The sequence below is a fragment of the Streptopelia decaocto genome (genome assembly GCF_964273445.1).
Source record: "Streptopelia decaocto genome assembly, chromosome: 3".
Classification (NCBI taxonomy): domain Eukaryota; kingdom Metazoa; phylum Chordata; class Aves; order Columbiformes; family Columbidae; genus Streptopelia; species Streptopelia decaocto.
The window spans coordinates 120647360-120665178 of NC_138656.1; the positions used below are offsets into that span (position 1 = coordinate 120647360).

The 17819-nt window shown below is 70.0% G+C and overlaps 2 protein-coding genes across 2 annotated transcripts; one reads left to right on the plus strand and one right to left on the minus strand.

The window, feature by feature from the left end:
- Positions 1–215: 215 nt before the first annotated feature.
- On the plus strand, positions 216–11863 carry GTF3C2 (general transcription factor IIIC subunit 2). Its single transcript, XM_082049379.1, has 18 exons — positions 216–426; positions 1087–1468; positions 2396–2705; positions 3220–3314; positions 4065–4142; positions 4472–4570; positions 4734–4961; positions 5663–5774; positions 5914–6031; positions 7718–7749; positions 7952–8081; positions 8596–8740; positions 8978–9139; positions 9575–9662; positions 9892–10020; positions 10211–10342; positions 10994–11101; positions 11194–11863. The coding sequence occupies exons 1-18, from the start codon at positions 294–296 to the stop codon at positions 11398–11400; spliced, it is 2688 nt and encodes an 895-aa protein (XP_081905505.1). The 5' UTR covers positions 216–293; the 3' UTR covers positions 11401–11863.
- A 908-nt stretch (positions 11864–12771) lies between these two features.
- On the minus strand, positions 12772–16947 carry SLC30A3 (solute carrier family 30 member 3; the record flags this gene model as incomplete). The annotated part of the gene is made up of 8 exons (XM_082049446.1): positions 12772–12917; positions 13016–13150; positions 13490–13595; positions 13739–13943; positions 14468–14621; positions 14693–14839; positions 14910–15076; positions 16865–16947. 8 exons carry the CDS (start codon positions 16945–16947, stop codon positions 12772–12774), a joined length of 1143 nt encoding a protein of 380 aa, XP_081905572.1.
- Positions 16948–17819: the final 872 nt, after the last annotated feature.

Genomic DNA, 17819 nt, shown 5'->3' on the forward strand with positions numbered 1-17819 from the left:
GGGGTCCCTCCCTCGGGGGTTCACCCGCACTGTCCTGCCCACACCTCTCACGTCCACGCGCGGACGTGCCCGGTTTTGCCGGGGCGGTTCCGTCCCTCCGAATCCCGCCCCCTACGGGACGCGGAGCCGCGCGCGCTCACGGCCCGCTAGGGGGCGGTAGAGCATGGAAACCAGAACGTTACCGGCGCTTCGTCATCTCCCCGCGCCGCCGCTTCCGTATCCGCCTCGCTCCTTGCGGCGCGGCCCCGCAGCGGGGAGGCGGCGGCACCGGGAGCCCGGCTGGAGCCACCCGGATGGCGTCCAGCTCCTCCCGCGGGCCGCGCTGCCGGGAACGGAGCCGCCGGGGCCGCGCGGGACGGGGCTCGGTGCCCAGGGGCCGCAGCCGGAGCCGCAGCCCGGTGCGGGACGGGGAATCCCGAGCGTTCCGTACGTACCGAGGGGCGGGCGGGGACCGGGACCACTGCGGGAGGGGATCGCTCACCGGGCACGATGCGGTGCCGCAGGCGGGATTCGAACCCTGGTACCTTATCGTGCCGAGGTGGGACAGCGGGATTCGAACCCTGGTATCTTATCGTGCCGAGGGGGGACAGCGGGATTCGAACCCCTGGACCTTATCGTGCTCAGGGGGGACAGCGGGATTCGAACTCCTATCACAGCATCGTATCCCCGGGGGAGGGCGGGATTCGAACCCCTGGCTCCGCATTGTGTCCCGGGAGGACGGGAGGATTCGAAACCCTGGCACTGCATTGCACCCAGGGGGACCGGCGGGATTCCAAGCCCTGGCACCGCATCGTGTCCCGGGGGCTGCGGCGGGATTCGAACCCCAGGCACCGCATCGTGTCCCAGGGGCTGCGGTGGGATTCGAACCCCTGGGGCATCACATCGTGCCCCGGGGGGACAGCAGGATTCGAACCGGTGGCACCACATTGTGTCCCGGGGGACCAGCAGGTGCTAAGGGGCCTGGGAGATATTGGTTAGGAGGTTCAAATCCCGTCAGAGGCACCACATCGTGCCCCAGGGGGACTCGCGGGTGCTATGGGGCCCTGGAGAGTTTTTATGCTATTTCTGGGTTTTACTTTTGGGCAGGGGAGCTGTCGCCACTGAGAGATCCGGACGGTTTGGGTCATTCTGAAGACAGAGGGGAAAGTACCAAATCTCAGCTGAAAACCACCCAAAAACCCAAAGACCAAAATGATCCTTGTGGTGCCAATGGCCAAGGCCCTGTGGGCACCGAGGCGCAGGGTGAGCCCTCGGTGACATCGGAGAATGGGTCCGTGCCGCCCCGCAAGGCGCCCGGGAAGCGCGGTCGCAAGCCCAAGGCGGAGATGCTGCTGCTGAAGCTGTCGCAGGACCTGGAGTGCCCGGCCCCGCAGCCCCTCTGCCTGCAGGAGGTCCTGGGGAGCAACGAGGCAGAGGATGGTCCCGAGACACCCCCCGGCGGGCGCCCCAAGAGACGGGCAGCCAAAGTGTGAGCAGGGCAGGGGGGGCTGGGGTCACAGGGGAGTTTGGGCGGATGGGCAGATGCTGCTCTTGTAGCGATTCCTGGAAACCTCAGCCTTGCCTGAGGGGGCTCGGTGTCCTTGAAGGACTTGGTTTCACATTGGTGGGACAGACTGGTTCCTCACAAAAAGACCTTTTCTTGCTTTGGGAGAAGGTGTTTGGGTCCAGGATGAGGGCGTGGGGGGACAGCAGGGGCCGTGGATGGGTGTGCAGGGGATGCGGATGAGCTCACAGGGGTTGGGATGGGCTCGCAAGGGATGCGCACGGGCTCACGGGGCCACGATGGGCTCACAGGGGCCACAATGGGCTCGCAGGGGCCGCAATGGGCTCACAGGTAGTGCTGTCTGGCCGCAGTGGGCTGTCTGCGGTGGGGAAGAGGTTTCCCTGGTTGCTGGCAAAGGCAGGAGGAGGCTTATCCAGCGGCGAGCAGGACACACCGTGCAAGCCCCGTGCTGCTGGAAGGGCAGAGCTGGGGGGTTGTGCTCTGGGGGCTCTGGCTGCAGCTCGGGCAGTGCTGGTGCTCTCCGAGGGCCTGCGCGAGCCCCGTTTTGCAGGGTCAGGGCTGTTGGGCTGCAGTGCCCTGGGCCCCTCGTGCTGCTGCACAGAGGGAGATGCAGCGCCGGCAGCGGGTGCCTGGAGCTCCCTTTGCTGAGGGCACTCGCGGGAAGATCTCTAGTTTTCTTCCATTCTGGCTGCCACACGGCCACAGCTGCTCTGCCGCTGGGTGTGTTCACTGGGGAGGGCGGGGGCGCTGGCTGACCCCATGGCGGGGCTGGAGGCTGGCGGTGCATCCAGGTGGGCTCCGCCGCAGCCCAGCAAACTGCTGGCCCAGCCCTGGCGCTGGTCCCTGCACGGTCCCTCCGTTCACCTCCGGGCGATGCCTTCGGTGTCCCAGGGCTCTGCTGTACCTGCAGCAGCTGGCGGAGGAGCTGTCGTCTGTGTGCCAACCTCCAGCTCCCACCGAGGGTGCCCAGGAGCCGGCGCCAGAGCTTGAGCGTGTCCAGAAGAAGCGCCGGGGCCGGAGGAAGAAGGAGAAGGAGGAAACAGATAGCGATGATCCTGCAGGAGATGCTGACTTCGTGCCTTCAAAGGAGGTGTTGCTGCAGGCGGAGGAGGAGGAGGGGAGCGATGTGCCGCTCAGTGAGGTGTCGGAGCCGGAGCTGGAGGTGCTGCGAGGACAGGGAGGGAAGACATCACCCACAGGGGTAAGGGCAGGGTCTCTGCTGTGGCCGCTTCCTCCCTGGCAGGAACAACACAAAGTGTCTGAGCTGTCGTGTGGTGTCCCCACCCCTGGCTGTTCGGGGCAGGACAGCCCTGAAGCAGGACTTGGGGACAGCACAGCCCCCGTCAGCCACGGGCCAGGCATCAGCTCTCTGGGCTGAACTGCGGGCAGAGGTGGGATGGGGATGGACATGGGTGCTCCTGGGAGAGAGGTGCGGGGGTCTTGGGCTCTGCTGGAGCCCGTGGGAGGTGAAGGCCGGATGCTGGGTGCTGTCCTGTATGTTGTGCAAGTCCCCGGAGTGGGACTTTGTGTCGTTTGCCCAGTGTGACATGGTCTTGGCGAGGGCGGTGGCTGGGGAGAGCGCTGTGCCGGTGGGCCCTGTCAGTGCCGTTTAGGACAGAAGGGTCCCCAGGGGCTCGTGGGAACGTCTGGGCAGGCAGAGGCAGCCGAGCCGGCCCTTGCGCCACATCCTGCTCTCAGTCTGCTCTTGTGCCCAGAGATCCAAGCCCCTCTGCCGCGGCCTCGCTCCCAACGGCTTCCACAACTCCGTCATGGCCCCGGTGGAGAAGTGCTCCAGCCTCACCTGCAGCCTGTGAGTGGGGGTCGGGGGCCGGGCTGGGCTGTGGGGAGCAGTGGCTGCTGGTGCCCTGGGTGCCATCACTGTCACAGCGTCCCCCTGCCATCGGGAATGTCGGCATTCCACCAGCAGCTGCTGCGGATGGTGCCCTGTCACCTGCAGAGGCACCAGGGGTGGCGGAGCGGGGAGGGTGCAGGGGCTGCCTGTGCCGTGTCGGGGTGCAGGGGCTGCCTGTGCCGTGTCGGGGTGCAGGGGCTGCCTGTGCCATGGGCAGGGTGCGGGGGCTGCCTGTGCCATGTCGGGGTGCGGGGGCTGCCTGTGCCGTGTCGGGGTGCAGGGGCTGCCTGTGCCGTGTTGGGGTGCAGGGGCTGCCTGTGCCATGTCGGGGTGCGGGGGCTGCCTGTGCCATGTCGGGGTGCAGGGGCTCCCTGTGCCGTGTCGGGGTGCAGGGGCTGCCTGTGCCATGGGCAGGGTGCGGGGGCTGCCTGTGCCATGTCGGGGTGCGGGGGCTGCCTGTGCCATGTCGGGGTGCGGGGGCTGCCTGTGCCATGTCGGGGTGTGGGGGCTGCCTGTGCCGTGTCGGGGTGCGGGGGCTGCCTGTGCCATGGGCAGGGTGCGGGGGCTGCCTGTGCCATGTCGGGGTGCGGGGGCTCCCTGTGCCATGTCGGGGTGCGGGGGCTCCCTGTGCCGTGTCGGGGTGCGGGGGCTCCCTGTGCGCGGGCAGACAGGGAGCGGGGCCGTGGCTGAGGTTTGACACGGCTGCAGGCGGGACCAGCAGCACTCGCAGTGGGAGTTTCCCGACTGGATCCCGCTGGCGCACAAGTGGACGTGTCTCTCCGACAGGTACCCGGGGAGGCGCTGGGGGACACGGGGCACCGGCGCTGCCCGCGCGCGGCTGCGGGATGGGGCGGGACCCGGCCGTGCTGGGGGTGAGCTGGGGGGAGAGGGCACGGTGGGTGCTGAGCCCCCTATCCCTCTGATGGGATTGGGCCCCAGCGTGGCCCCTTCTTGTCGTGGGCTTCAGGGGTCTCCTGGATTTGGCCATGGAGTTTCATCAGCCCTGAGGGTGGGCAGCGGGAGGCAGCTGGGCTGTGTGGGGCTGGGGGCGGGTGCTGGGACATGGGGCTATTCTGGGGGGTGGGGAGGTGTCCCCTCACCTGCTGCCCCCCCAGCGAAGCTGCCCCGTACCTGCCAGCAGAGGAGAAGTCTCCCCTCTTCTCCATCCAGCGGGAGGGCATTGAAGACAATGGTGTCCTGTACCGGGTGAACAGGTCAGTGGTGGGTGCGCGGGGACTGCGGGGCAGTGGCCATCGTGCTGGGACAGGCTGTGGCCACAGGGCTGCGGGACCGAGGGCCGGGGGGGGCTGAGCAGCCACCCTGCAGCCTGCCTGGGGGCCCCCACCTGCCCCACACTGTTTCACCCACCCCCCGCAGGTTCAACTCGCTGCAGCCCCACGCCGAGCGCCTGGACGTCTCGTTCTTCGTGGGCGGCCCCGTGTGGGCCATGGAGTGGTGCCCGTCCCCGGAGGGCTCGGCGGCGGCACAGTACGTGGCCATCTACTGCCACGGGAGCATGGAGGAGACGCACAGCGCGGCCGGGCTGCACGGCGGCCCCATGCTCCTGCAGCTCTGGGGCCTGGGCGCGCTGCAGCAGGAGCAGGGGTGAGTGGCCTGGCTGGGGACGGGCTCCCAGGGATGGGACAGGGTCCTGCCTCTTCTTCCTCCATGGCCAAGCAGGTTCATCCTCTGCCAGCGCCACCAACCACGGCCTTAGCCCTGTGGAGGCTGTGCTGGCGGCCAGCTTGACTTCTGGTGTGTACTGGGGCTGCTGGTGTCTACTGGAGCTGCTGGTGTCTACTGGAGCTGCTGGTGTATACTGGGGCTGCTGGTGTATACTGGGGCTTCTGGTGTATACTGGGGTTTCTGGTGTATACTGGAGCTGCTGGTGTATATTGGGGCTTCTGGTATATACTGGAGCTGCTGGTGTATACTGGAGCTGCTGGTGTATACGGGGGCTGCTGGTGTATACTGGGACTGCTGGTGTCTACTGGGGCTGCTGGTGTCTACTGGGGCTGCTGGTGTATACTGGGGTTGCTGGTGTCTACTGGAGCTGCTGGTGTCTACTGGAGCTGCTGGTGTCTACTGGAGCTGCTGGTGTCTACTGGAGCTGCTGGTGTCTACTGGGGCTGCTGGTGTATACTGGGGCTGCTGGTGTATACTGGAGCTGGTGGTGTATACTGGAGCTGCTGGTGTATACTGGGGCTTCTGGTGTCTACTGGGGCTGCTGGTGTCTACTGGGGCTGCTGGTGTCTACTGGGGCTGCCGGGCTCCCACGTTCATCACGGCTCAACCCATGCCTGCAGCTCTGCCGACAAAGCCGCGCTGGCCTACGCCATCGCCACCGACCACGGCTGCGTCTGGGACATGAAGTTCTGCCCCAGCGGCGCCTGGGAGCCGCCCGACGCTGCCAGGCAGGTGGGTGGGCTGCAGCGGGACCCCCGGCCCTGGGCGCTGCCCTTGGTTTCCCCCGGGGTTTCTGCGCGTCCTCGCTGCAGCCTGGCCCGCCCTGGCGGGGGACGGTGGCCCCGCACTGAGCCCCCGTGTCGTCCCGCAGCACCCACAGATGAGCCGGCTGGGCCTGCTGGCCGTGGCCTTCTCAGACGGGAAGGTGGTGCTGTACGCGCTGCCGCACCCTGGAGCCCTGCACCGCGCCAAGAGAGCCCAGGTAAAAGGTAGGAAGAGCCGCGGCGCCGGGCAGGGCCGTCCCGGCCCCCTCCCACTGTGCTGGGGGCGGCGGGCGAGCCCGGGGCCAGGGCCCCCTACCCGTGCTGGGGGGAGCCGGTTGTGCTGGCCGAGCTGGGGCATGGCCATGGGCACGGCTGTGGGGCAGCCCCCAGGCACCCGGTGCAGCTGGGAGCAGTCGCTGCTGCCCTCTGGCAGAGACGCGGCGGCACGGGGAGCGGGGCTGCGTTTTGATGTCAAAGGACGTCAAAGCGCTGCTGACACGGAGGCGAGCTCAGTGTCCGGGGACACTGCCACAGCCCGGCTGGGGACAGCTCTGGGGACAGCCCTGGTGAGGCCGGGCCCTGCGCTGGGGGCACTCTGGGCAGGGCTGCTGTGACTGCAGCGGGTCTCAGCGCGAGGCGTTGCTGCCGTGGCGTGTTCTCCAGCCTCTCCCCACCGCCCTGCTTGCCGCTGGGAGCACGTCTTCTCACGGCAGAGCTGCTCCTGCCAGCCCAGCTCGAGCTGTTTGCCGTGGTGGGGACCTGGGGCTCGGCGCGCTCGGCTGCCTGGACTAATGGCGCTTGTAATGGTCTCATCTGCTGGGCGCCGGGCGAGATTGATGGCCTGTGCGTGCTGCCCGTGGTCAATCAGCCGCGGCCAACGGCCCACGCGGCCACGGCTGACAATGGAAATGGGTTCTCTGCACCGAGCGCGGCTGCCGACCCCCGTCGCCGCGTCGTGCCGCTCTCGGCGCGGCTCTGGATGGTTCGTGCCGGCTGCCGCAGGCCCCACGTGGGCAGCTTGCGGCAGGCGCGGATCCTTCCCAGCCCACACGGCTCCTGCAGCCGGGCCGGGTCTGGTCACGTCGCGTCTCCCGGCTGTGGCTGCACATCCCGTCACCGTGTCTCACCACCGCGCTGGGCTGCGGGTTTGCAGGATCGGTGCCAGGCTGCGGCGCTGGGTCCTGCGGGAGCTCCCAGCTCGGCTGTGCCGGCGTCACCGGGGCTCCCTGTACCGCAGCGGGGGATTGTGCCTGGCAGCGCCGGAGCTGCTCTCCGTGCCGAGCCCCGGCTGTGGTGGAGATGCCGGGAAGATGCACGGCTGCTGTCTCGGTGTGACGCCGCCTCCACCGCGGCTGCCGTGCTGCGGGTGCCTGAGGACAGCCCCGCGCAGGGGACGGGGACCCAGAGGTGTCTCCGGCAGACAAAGCTGGTGCCTGTGGTCCCGCAGGCACCTCGTCCTGGGCGCGGGGGTCTCAGCACAGTGTGTCACCCCCGGGAGTGGCTGCCCGGGCTGCTCCAGCTGTCACCGCTGCCCTGGCCGCCTTCAGCAGATCCATCCATCCCACACGGCTGCTCCTTCGCTCCTCGGGCAGCCGTGGTCCAGTCTGGCCTTGTGTGCCAGCGGGTCGCCTCGAGATCAGTGAAGCGTCTTCCATCGAGGCAGCCGGGTGTGGTGGGGGAAGATCTCTGGGGTGGGGAGAACGTCAGCCCTGCCCCATCGCTGCCCCGGGCACCTTTCGGGGTGTCGCTGCCTCTGGCGCCAGCAGCTCTCGGGTTTCCTGCTCCCTGCTCGTGGTGGGGACGCTGGTTGGACGGGTGGCAGGATGGGGCCGAGGAGCGCTGAGCCAGGCCCCTGCCACGGAGCCTCTGGGGAGCTGGCCCCTGTCCTGACTGCTCTCTGCTCTCTTCTAGATGGGCCCTTCCACAAGCACGTTATCTGCAAGGTCAGTGTCCCCACCGGTGCGGTGCCACCGGTGCCGGTGCCCAGCGAGTCTCCAGCTGGGGCAGCGTGAGGCCGCAGAGCCCGCTGGCCCCGGGCTGTTTGGGGTGGCGGAGCAGAGCCGTGCCCACACCTGGGTGTCCCTGGCTCTTGGGACGCGGTGGCTCCAGCGTGGGCTGCAGGTGATGCGTGTCGCTCGGCCGCAGGTGCAGTGCATGGCCACGCTCCAGGTGGGCTCCATCCAGGCCGGGAACGTGTCCGAGTGCGGGCAGTGCTTCAGCCTCTCCTGGATGCCGTCCAAGCCCCATCATCACCTCGCAGCGGGTTTTTATGATGGTGAGTCCTGCGCGAGAGGGACGGCGGAGCCGCTGGGGATTGACCCTCACCCTGCGGGCGGCAGAGCCCGAGCGGAGCTTTGTGCTCCTTCAGCCTCTCCTGGGGGAACAAGGGGAAGGAGGATGAGGAGGTGGGAGGCATCAGGGTGAGCGGCAGCCAGGGCCAGGCACCACACAGGAGCCTCTGCCCGCTCCTGGGACAGGAGAAATGCTTATCATGGGCTGCCCATGAGCAACCTCATGTACCTGTCGGCTCCAGGACGTGGCTCTGGCTTGAGCCCCATCTGTCTGATTTGTTTGTGTCTGGCTTGGGGTGATTTGCAGCTCCCTCCAGGACCTGCTGTACCCGAGCCAGCCTGTCCTGCTCCAAACCCCGGCCCTGGCTCAGCCGCTGCCTCACAGCTCCTGCAGCCCCTGCCCGTCCCGCTGCCCCGGGTCCCGCAGCACCGGGCATCCCCCGCAGCACCGGCACAGCCGCGGGGCGGCTCCTGACGGCCGCGGGTCTTGTCCCGCAGGCACCGTGGCCATCTGGAACCTGCTCACCAAGTCCCTGCTGCAGTGCATGCGCCAGCCCGACGGCTCCCTCAAGCTCTACCCGTTCCGGTGCTTCCCGGCCCACGACCACGCGGTGCGGAGCATCGAGTGGTGCAAGGCCGACAGGTGCGGGCGCTGCCTGGGGGCTGAGGCTCCGTTGCTGGGGTGGGCTCCAGGCACTCGGTGCTGGTGGCACGGGACCCTCTGAGGCACCGAAGAGGTTGGGTTGGGTTGGGTTTTGTGGGGTGAGGAGGGTTGAGGAGCAGCGCGGTGCTGCGGGACAGTGGCCACCGTGTCGCTGCGGCAGGGACAGGGCACGGCTCTGCGCTGGGGTCTCAGCGCTGCTTTTCTCCCGGTTCTCAGCAACGTCCTGGTCACGGCAGGGAGCGACCGCAAGATCAAGTTCTGGGACCTGCGGCGGCTCTACGAGCCCATCAACAGCATCAAGCGGTTCCTCAGCACCGAGGTGGCCTGGCTGCTGCCCTACAACGGCGTCACGGTGGCCCAGGACAACTGCTGTGCCTCGTGAGTTCCGGGGCCACCGCGGTGCCCGCTCTGTGCCCGGGGCCAGGGCTGCTGCTGGGGCTGCTCGTGCCTCGTCCCACGTGTCGCCAGTGTCCTCGGGGCTCCCTGTGGTCTGTCCCTCCCCAGGAGCGTTGGGCTGTGCCGCGGGCGCTGCCCACGCTGGGTCACGGCACGTGTCGGTGTGGCGGGGGGGACGCTGTCCTGGGGCTCCTGGGTGGCCCCGCGGTGACACGAGTTGGCAGACGGGTTCTGGGGTCTTGGTGTGTTCTCAGCCTCTGGGAGCTGCCCTGAGCTGCCTCGTGATGCTGTGACATGGTGCTAGAGTGAGGGGGCCCCCCCAAAACACCCAGGGTCTCTGGGGAGGGGGGCTGCCGCCTGGCTCCTGCTGTCTTGGGGCAGCAGCACGGAGCTCTGTGCTCATCCCTTCTGCTGCAGCTACGGGCTCTGCGGGATCCACTACATCGACGCCGGGTACTTGGGCTTCAAGGCATATTTTGTGGCCCCTCGCAAGGGGACCGTGTGGGTAAGAGGCTGCTGCAGCGCGGTTCTGTCCCGGGGCTGCGCTGGAGGGGTTGGTGCCTGCTCCAAACCCAGCTCGCTGGGGGTGAGGCCCTTGGGGTCACCCTCTGCCCCCCGACAGGGGACCCTGGCACCCGGGTGAGGTGGTGACTGCACCCCTGGGCCCGTCCCTGCCCGGGGTTGGTGTTCGTGGTGCGGGGGGACCCTGCCCCCTAAACCCTGCGTTCCCGCAGAGCATTTCTGGCTCGGACTGGCTGAACACGGTGGCTGCAGGGGACATCACCGGCGAGCTGGTGGCTGCGGTGCTGCCCGACCTGGCCGTCAACCCCCGCAACGTCAAGCGCTCCTCGGACCGCAGATTTGTAAGGGGAGGTCGTGTCAGTGACACGCGTGGTGCCCCGTTTGTCCCCTGCCCCTACGGCAGCACCTCCTCCCTCTCCCCCACCCCAACCCCGCCGTGCTGTGGGGCAGGACAGGCTCCTGGGCCCCCAGCCCCCTCTGCGGGGAGCAGCGGGACCCCCCGCCCTGCCCTGAGCCCCTTCTCCCCCACAGCCCGTCTACAAAGCCGACCTGCTGCCCTGCAGCCCCGCGGGGCCGGAGGGCGCCGAGCAGGCGCTGCCCAAGACCAGGCGCTACAGCGAGATGGTCACCAAGAGCTACATCAAGTTTCGGGACACAGACCTGGTAGGAGGGCAGGGACTGGGGGTCCTGAACGGGGGCAGGACCGCGGGAGCAGCGCTGGGTGCCCTGGGGTGGGGGTGGGGGCTGTGGGATGGTCACAGAGTGGTGGGAGTGCAGCTGGGGACTGTGGGGCTGTGGCGGGGAGGGTGGGAGCAACAGAGGCAGGGGACACCACTCAGATGCTGGAGCAGCCCCCCAGTCTGGTGGAGCTCAGGCTGGCAGCCCTGAGAGCGGGGGATGGGCTGCGCTGCCACGCGGCCTCTGCGGAGACCCTCACCAGTCTGGGGTCCCCACGGGCAGGCAGCCCCACTCACGGGGCAGTGCGGGTCACAGCTGTGGGATGGAGCTGGGGGGTCTCAACTCCCCCTGTGCCAGACCAGGCTGTGCCCAAGGCCCCAGGAGGGGGGTCCCGAGACAGGGTCCGAGCTGCTTGGGGCCAGAAGGGGACGGGTTGGGCTCTGCCACGCTGCAGCCGCGCTGCCCAGGGCCTGGCTCTGCTGCCCTTTGCTGTGGGTGACCCCACGGGCGACACGTGTCCCCCGGGCGAGCAGCACCTGGTGGTGCCGGCGCCATGGTGGCGGCGCTGCCAGGGCTGCTGTGCGAGCAGCGCTCCTGCCCCGCGCACGCAGCCATGGCGGTGCCGCCGCTCCACAGCGCAGCTTCAGGAACCTGCCCAGCCGGGAGCCCGTGCGCAGGATGCACCGGCAGGAGGGGACGGCGGAGCTCAGCCTCGACCGCCTGCAGCTGGAGTCCCTGCACAAGGTGAGGGCGGCGCGTCCCCGCAGTCCGGGCTGCCCGTGGTGCGGGGTCCCGGCACCACAACCCCCTCCCTCCCACCCCCTTGTCCCCCACAGGTGCGCTTCAGCCCCAACCTGGACTCGCGGGGCTGGCTGGTGTCGGGGGGGCAGGCGGGCATCGTGCGGGTGCACTGCCTGGCGGGACTGTCCTCCGGCGTGGGCCGCGAGCTGCTCCTGGAGCGCCGGGCCCGCTTCAGCGCCCTGCACGGGGCCGAGCCCCGCAGCCCCCGGCCCGCCCCGCGCTCCCCGCTGCCCGCAGAGTAGCGCCGCGGGTCCCTCTGCCGCCACGCGCACCCCGAGAAGAGCTCGGGGCCGGCCGTGCTGTCCGGGGGGGCCGTGCACCCCCTCTCGGTGCTTCTCACCCTCTGGGCCCCCCCTCGGGGGAGGGACGGCTGCTCCCAGCCGTCACCTGGAACGCTCAGGACACTCGTGCTCTGGGCCCAGAAAGTTCCTTTTGCGCTGTTTGGTCTGAGCTGGTTGCAGGGAGGGCGGTGGGACCGGTGCGGGTCCCTGGGTTGAGCTGCGGGTCTTGGGGCCCGATGCTGGGGAAGCCCCCGTGGGCCCCCCCGTGGGGCTGTGCTTGCTCTTGCCCCCGTGCCCCCTGAGCCCCGTGCGGGTGCAGGCAGGGGCCGGGGCCAGCCCTGTCCTGGGCAGGGTGCCGGGAGCTCGGGAGTTGCTCACATTGAGCCTGTGTTCAGCTGTGCAGTAAACGTGGTTTGTTTTCTAAGGGCTGGTTGTGGTGCTTGCGCGGGGCGGCCGTGGCTGCGGCGCTCGGGGGGGTCCAGGGCCGCCCCCCCTCCCCGGCCCCTCCTGGCTGCCTGCGCCGCTGCTGCTGCTCTCCAAAAAGTTTATTGGCGCCACGGGCTCTGCCACCGCCCGCCGGGCTCCTTGCACAAAGAGACGGACAGACAGACAGACAGACAGACAGACACTCCACGGGGGCAACAGACACAGACTCACAGCGCTGGGGATGGGTCAGGCCAAGGTGGGGGAGCGGGGCCGGGACCGGGGCAGCCACGCTCGGGTCGAGCCCCATGTCCCTGCACCCCCCTGGGGCAGCACCCCTGGCCCACAGCCCATGGCCATGGGGCAGCCCCTGCCGCCATGGGGCACAGGAGCAGCTGGGGCCACAGCTGGGGCTGGGATCCCCCCCAGGGCATGTCCCCTCACTTCCTTGGGCCCTTCGGCAGTGGCTCCCTCCTGTCCCCTCTCCTGCAGGGGACAACAGGGCTCTGCCTGGGGATGTGTGGTGAGGCAGGACCGCCCCCTCCTTTGGGGCTGGTCCCCCCCTCCTTTGGGGCTGGTCCTCCCCTCTTTTGGGACTGGTTCCCCCCTCCTTTGGGGCAGGACCCCCCTCCTTTGGGGCTGGTCCCCTCCCGGCACAGCTGGGGGTGCAGATTCCCAGGGGAGCCCCTGTGCTGCAGGGGCCGGGCTGTGTGTCCCTGTGCCCCGGCCCCTGCACCCCTGGGGGCACTGTCCCCCCCCGGGGCTCCGCAGCAGCAGGTGGGTGCAGCACAGGGCCACCCTGTGGCCGTCCCCACTCCCGCGCTGCCCCCCCTGCTCCAGGGCCAGTTCTGCTCGCCCGTGGGATGGGGACCGGGCCAGGCCCGACCCGGCTGTGCGGCGGGTGGGGGCTCAGGCGCGGGGGTCCTGGCAGTGCCGGCAGGCTGCCATCTCCTCCCGGTACCGCTCCACCTGCACCGTGCACGCGGCAAAGCCGAACTTGCTCTGCAGCTGGCTGGTGGCTTCCCGCAGCACCGTCTCGGGGTCGGCGCTGGCGTCTGGGGACAGCGGGGCAGCGCGGCTCAGCCCCCGCCGTGTGGGCAGCCAACGGGTCCCCCCGCCGTGCCCGGGGCTGCGGGTGCTGGGGGGCACTCACCCACAGCCACGTGCACCGACACGGCGTGGTGGCTCAGCGTCAGCGCCCAGAGGTGCAGGTCGTGGGTGCCCTTCACCCCGCGCACCCCCAGCAGCGCTTCCTTCACCGCGTCGAACTCCATGCCCCGTGGCGTCCCTGCGGCAGCACCTGGTCACAGAGGGGCAGACCCGGCCCCAGCCCCCAGCGGGGTCACCGGGGTGGGGGCTTCCCCAGGCTGGGGACGGTGGCTCCAGGGTGAGGCAGCTTCTCCCCACAGGGCTGTTTGTCTGCGCTGGGGGGTCTCAAGCGGCCGGGGAAGGACAGAGCGGGGCACTGGGTGGTGAGGGGCTGTAGCAGCTGCAGCCCTGAGGAGCTCCCGTGGCCACCCAGCCCCCTGCACCCCCCTAGCCCATTGCACCCCCCTAGCCCATTGCACCCCCCTAGCCCATTGCACCCTGCACCCGTGGCCCCACACCCTCCTTGTCCACCATTCACCTTCCATGAGGACTCTGAAGACATCCCTGAGGATGGTGAAGGTGGAGCCGAGGACGAAGACCGAGAAGAAGAGGGTGCTGATGGGGTCTGCGATCTTGCACTGGGGCTGCAGGGAACATGGGCTGTGTGAGGCTGGGCACAGTGTGGGGGCAGGGGGCAGAGGCTTGGGGCGCCAGTGCCCCCCAGCACCCCGCATGGGGCTGGGGGAGTTGTTCCAACAGGCAGTGCAGGGGAGTCCAGCCCGGGCACCTTGAAGTAGATGATGGTGGCAGCCACAAGGACACCGAGGCTCTGCAGCAGGTCCCCCACCACGTGGACGAAGGCCGCACGGACGCTGGTGCTGCCGGGCAGGGGGACACGGCCAGGCAGGCAGCCCCCAGCGCTCTCCAGCTGCTCGTAGCCCCCTGCGCTGTGGCCGTGGCCGGCGGGGGACTGGTGCAGGATGTGGGCCATGCTGGGGGGAGCAGGGCTGGCTCAGCGCCGCGGCGCTGGCCCTGCCCGCACCCACACGCGGGCAGCAGTGCCCGCACGGCACAGGCAGGGGGGACACGGGCAGGGACACCCACGCCCCAGGAGGGTGGAGAGGTGTAGGGCAGAGTCCCACCATGGGGCAGGGCTGGAGAGTCAGCGGGATGGGGCAGCCGCAGCACCCAAGGGAGATGCGTGGGGCCAGGGCAGGGATTTGGACCTGGAGCATGTGCCAGGGCGCCGGCTGGGCATGGCGCAGGGTGGGGGTGCTGCTTTTGGGTGTCCAGGGGACGTGTGGCTGGAGTATGTACGGACACAGGCTGGAAGCCAGCAGCGTATGGTGGACAGGGAATAGGGGGAGGCAGCGCTTGGAGACACAAGGCACAGGGACAGAAGGTGGCCTGAGAGCCAGGGCTGGGGGTCTTGGGGTACCAGGGGCACAGGTGGGGCAGGGCTGTGGAGGGGAGTGCGCGGGGGGCGGGTGTGCGCGCAGCCCTGTGTGGGACGTACACCAGGTTGACGCCGACAGCGCAGGCGGACGTGGCCAGCATGGCTCGCGCCTCAATCTCGTAGTCGTTGCTGACGATGCGGGCGGCCGCCAGGTAGACAAGGGCCCCGGTCACGACCCAGATGGAGAGGACAGAGGCCAGCGCGCCCAGCGTCTCTGCGGGATGGGAGCTGTCAGCACCCACCCCAGCAGTGGGGGTCCCACAGAGCCGTGTGCCCCCGGCTCACCCGAGCGGTGCCAGCCGAAGCTCATGGTCTTGGTGGGCGGGCGGGTGGAGACCCAGAGGGAGAAGAGGCTGACGGACATGCTGCCCACGTCCGTCAGCAGGTGGGCTGCGTCCGTCATGATGGCCAGGCTGTGGGCCAGGTACCCGCCTGCGGGTGCAGAGCAGCTGGCACCCTGTGCCCTGGCAGCCCCCCGTACCTGTCCCTGTCCCGCCGTTACCTATCACCTCCCCGACCATGAAGACACAGCAGAGGATGCAGGCGATGCTCAGCTGCCGGCGGGCCTGGAGCCTCCCCTGGCCGGGGCTGGGGGCGAGGGGGCTGCACCAGCAGTGGGGAGCCGGGGGGCGCGGTGGTGCCAGGGTCTCTGGAGAGCCTGCAAAGAGACTGGGGGCGAGGGTCACAGCCGCCCACACCGGCTCCCGGTGCCCCTCCCCGGCACCCCCGGGACTCCCGGTAGCCACAGTCTGGCCCGGGGCTGCCGCTGGCCGGGCCGCTGCCGAGCTCCGGACACACGGCGCCGCCTCTCTCGGTACCCCGGCCCGGTCCGTGCGAGCCCGGCGGGGGTGTCCCGGTGCCCGGGCCGGTCCCGGGGGGCCGCGCCGTGTGCCCGCCCCAGCCTTGCCGCAGCCGGTAACAACGGCGGCGGCTGCGGCTCCCGCGGGCTGCGCCCCTGCACCGGCCCACCAGCGGGTCCCGCTGCCGCACCGGGCTCTGCGGCCGGGCCGCCGGCGGGGCACCGGGAACGTACGGAGGAGCCGGGCCCGCGGCGGCCGAGCGCCCCGTCGGGACGGGCAGCCACGGGGCCGCCGGTGGCGAAGGAGAGTCGCCGCGGGGCTCCCGGGGTTCGGGGCGGTGCTCGGGGGACGGTCCGGCCCCGGCTCCCCGTAGCCGGAGCTGCCCGCCTCAGCCAGGTTGTGCGGCGGTTCCGCGGGGAGCCCGGACGGGGCGGGGGATGGCGGGGCCGGGGTCGGTAGCGCTGCGGGAGCGAGTGCCTGCGGCGGAGGTGCCGGTGGGACCGGGATGTCTGGGGCCGGGCTGCTGGACGCGGCGGCGGTGCGGGGATGTGAGGCGTGGGAAGCGGGGGGCGAGCGGGGCGCTGATGGACTGTGTGCCCGTGTGGGAAGGCGGTGAATGGAAGGTACTGGTGCGGGGAGGTGATGGATGGACGGTACCGGTGCGGGGAGGTGATGGATGGACGGTACTGGTGCGGGTGGGTGACGTTTGGGTGCCGGTACCAGCCGGCCGGACAGCCGAGGGGGGCTCACGGGGGGATGCTGGTTCCGCTGGGATGGAGTTACCGGTACCGGGAAAGGGGTGGGTGCCGGTGCAGGGGGTGCGGGTGCCGGTGTGGGCTGGAAGGAGGTGCCGGTGCACGGACGGTCAGAGCTGGCCCGAGGTGCGGGTGTCCGTGACAGATGGATGAGGGTGCGGGGGCTGGCGGGGACGGACGTGCCAGGGGTGCCGGTGTCGGAGGGTGGGAGGCGTGGGAGCTGGGTAGTGCTGGACGTGCCGGGGGCTTGCGGGTCCCGGGGGGTGGGAGCTGGCGCTGCCGGGGGTGCGGGGACCGAGGAGACCGGGGGGATGGGGGAACCGGGGTGAAGGGGGAGCCGGTGCCGGCAGTGCGGGTGCGGGGATATCGAGGGTTACAGATGCAGGGGATGATGGAGGTGGCGGTGCCAGGGGTTGTGGGGGCACTGGGGGGTGGTGGCGCTAGCAGGGGGTGATGGGGTGCCGGGGGTGGCAGTGCCGGGCTGGTGGGGGTGGTGGTGCGGGGGTCATGGTGGTGCCGTGATGGAGGTGCTGCGGGTGGTGGGACGATGGCGGTGCCGGGATCCAAGTGATGGAGGTGCGGGTGCCGGGGGTGATGGTGCTGAGGGTGCTGGGGGTGCCGGGGTCGATGGGGGTGCTGGACGTGCGGTGCCAGGGCTCACGGAGGTGCCGGCAATGGGGTGCCGGTGCCGGGGATGATGTGGGTGCCTGTGATGAAGGTGCCGGGGTGATGGGTGCCAAGGGTGACAGAGGTGCCGGGGCGATGGATGCCGGTGCCGGGGGTGATGGGGGTTCTGGAAGTGCTGGCGACGGCGGTGCCGGTGCCGGGGATGATGGAGGTGCCGGGGGTGATGGAGGTGCCGGGGGTGATGGAGGTGCTGGGGCGATGGGTGCCGGTGGTACCTCTTGAGGCGCAGGCTGCCGTCGGCGCGGTCGCCCCGCGGGCTGACCAGGCGGGCGCTCTCGGTGCCGGTCGGTGGCTCCATGCCGGGAGCGAGCAGCACCGCGGGCACCCGCCGCCGGGACGGCCGAGGCCCCGCCCCCTGCCGCGGCCCCGCCCCCTGCTGCAGCACCGGCCACACAGACCCGCAGGGCAGAGGGAGAGAGGAGCCGGGGGTGGGGCCACACCCCTGGCCACGCCCCCATGGCCACGCTCCTTCTCGGGGGGAGGGAGAAGCCGGCACCCCCGGGCTCCCCGGGGTGGGGGGTCCCACTCGGCCGCGCCGCCGCCCCGGGCACCGGGATGGGATGGGATGGGATGGGATGGGATGGGATGGGATGGGATGGGATGGGATGGGATGGGATGGGATGGGATGGGATGGGATGGGGTGGGGTGGGGTGGGATGGGGTGGGGTGGCGGGGAGGGCCCAGCCCGTGGTCCCACGGAGACACGAGCCGAGGGCACGGGGGGGTGTGGGGGGTGACCTCGCGGACGCTGCACCGGGCGGCAGCACCAGCCCTGCCGGGGGTGCCGGCGGCCAGGGCCGTGCGGGGGCTCTGGCTGACTTGCACCGGGGAGCTGGTGGGCTTGGGGGCTGCTCGGGTATGGGAGAGCTGCCTGGACACGCGGGAAGTGTTTGTTTAGGGGGAGCTGATTTCGTGTGAGGGCTATTTGGGTACAAGGGGACTGCTCAGATGTGGGGGGACAGTTTAGGTACAGAGGGGTCCCCCCACCTCCATCCGCGGGAAGCAGGTGATGGAACAACTCATCTCAGGAACCATTTCTAAGCACAAGAAAGTCATCAGGAGAAGCCAGCCTGGGGGGGATCAGGCCTGGCCAACCAGAGCACCTTCCGTGATGAAATGGCAGGGCTGGCGGACGTGGGGAGCGCAGGGGGCACTGTCTACCTGGACTTCG

What these genes read in the sequence shown, in the direction of transcription:
- GTF3C2 (XM_082049379.1), top strand. Translation starts at nt 294, where the DNA reads ATGGCGTCCAGCTCCTCCCGCGGGCCGCGCTGCCGGGAACGGAGCCGC. An exon ending in TCCAGCCTCACCTGCAGCCT is followed by an intron (nt 3,315 to 4,064) that starts GTGAGTGGGGGT and finishes ACACGGCTGCAG; the next exon opens with GCGGGACCAGCAGCACTCGC. An exon ending in GCGCTGCAGCAGGAGCAGGG is followed by an intron (nt 4,962 to 5,662) that starts GTGAGTGGCCTG and finishes CCATGCCTGCAG; the next exon opens with CTCTGCCGACAAAGCCGCGC.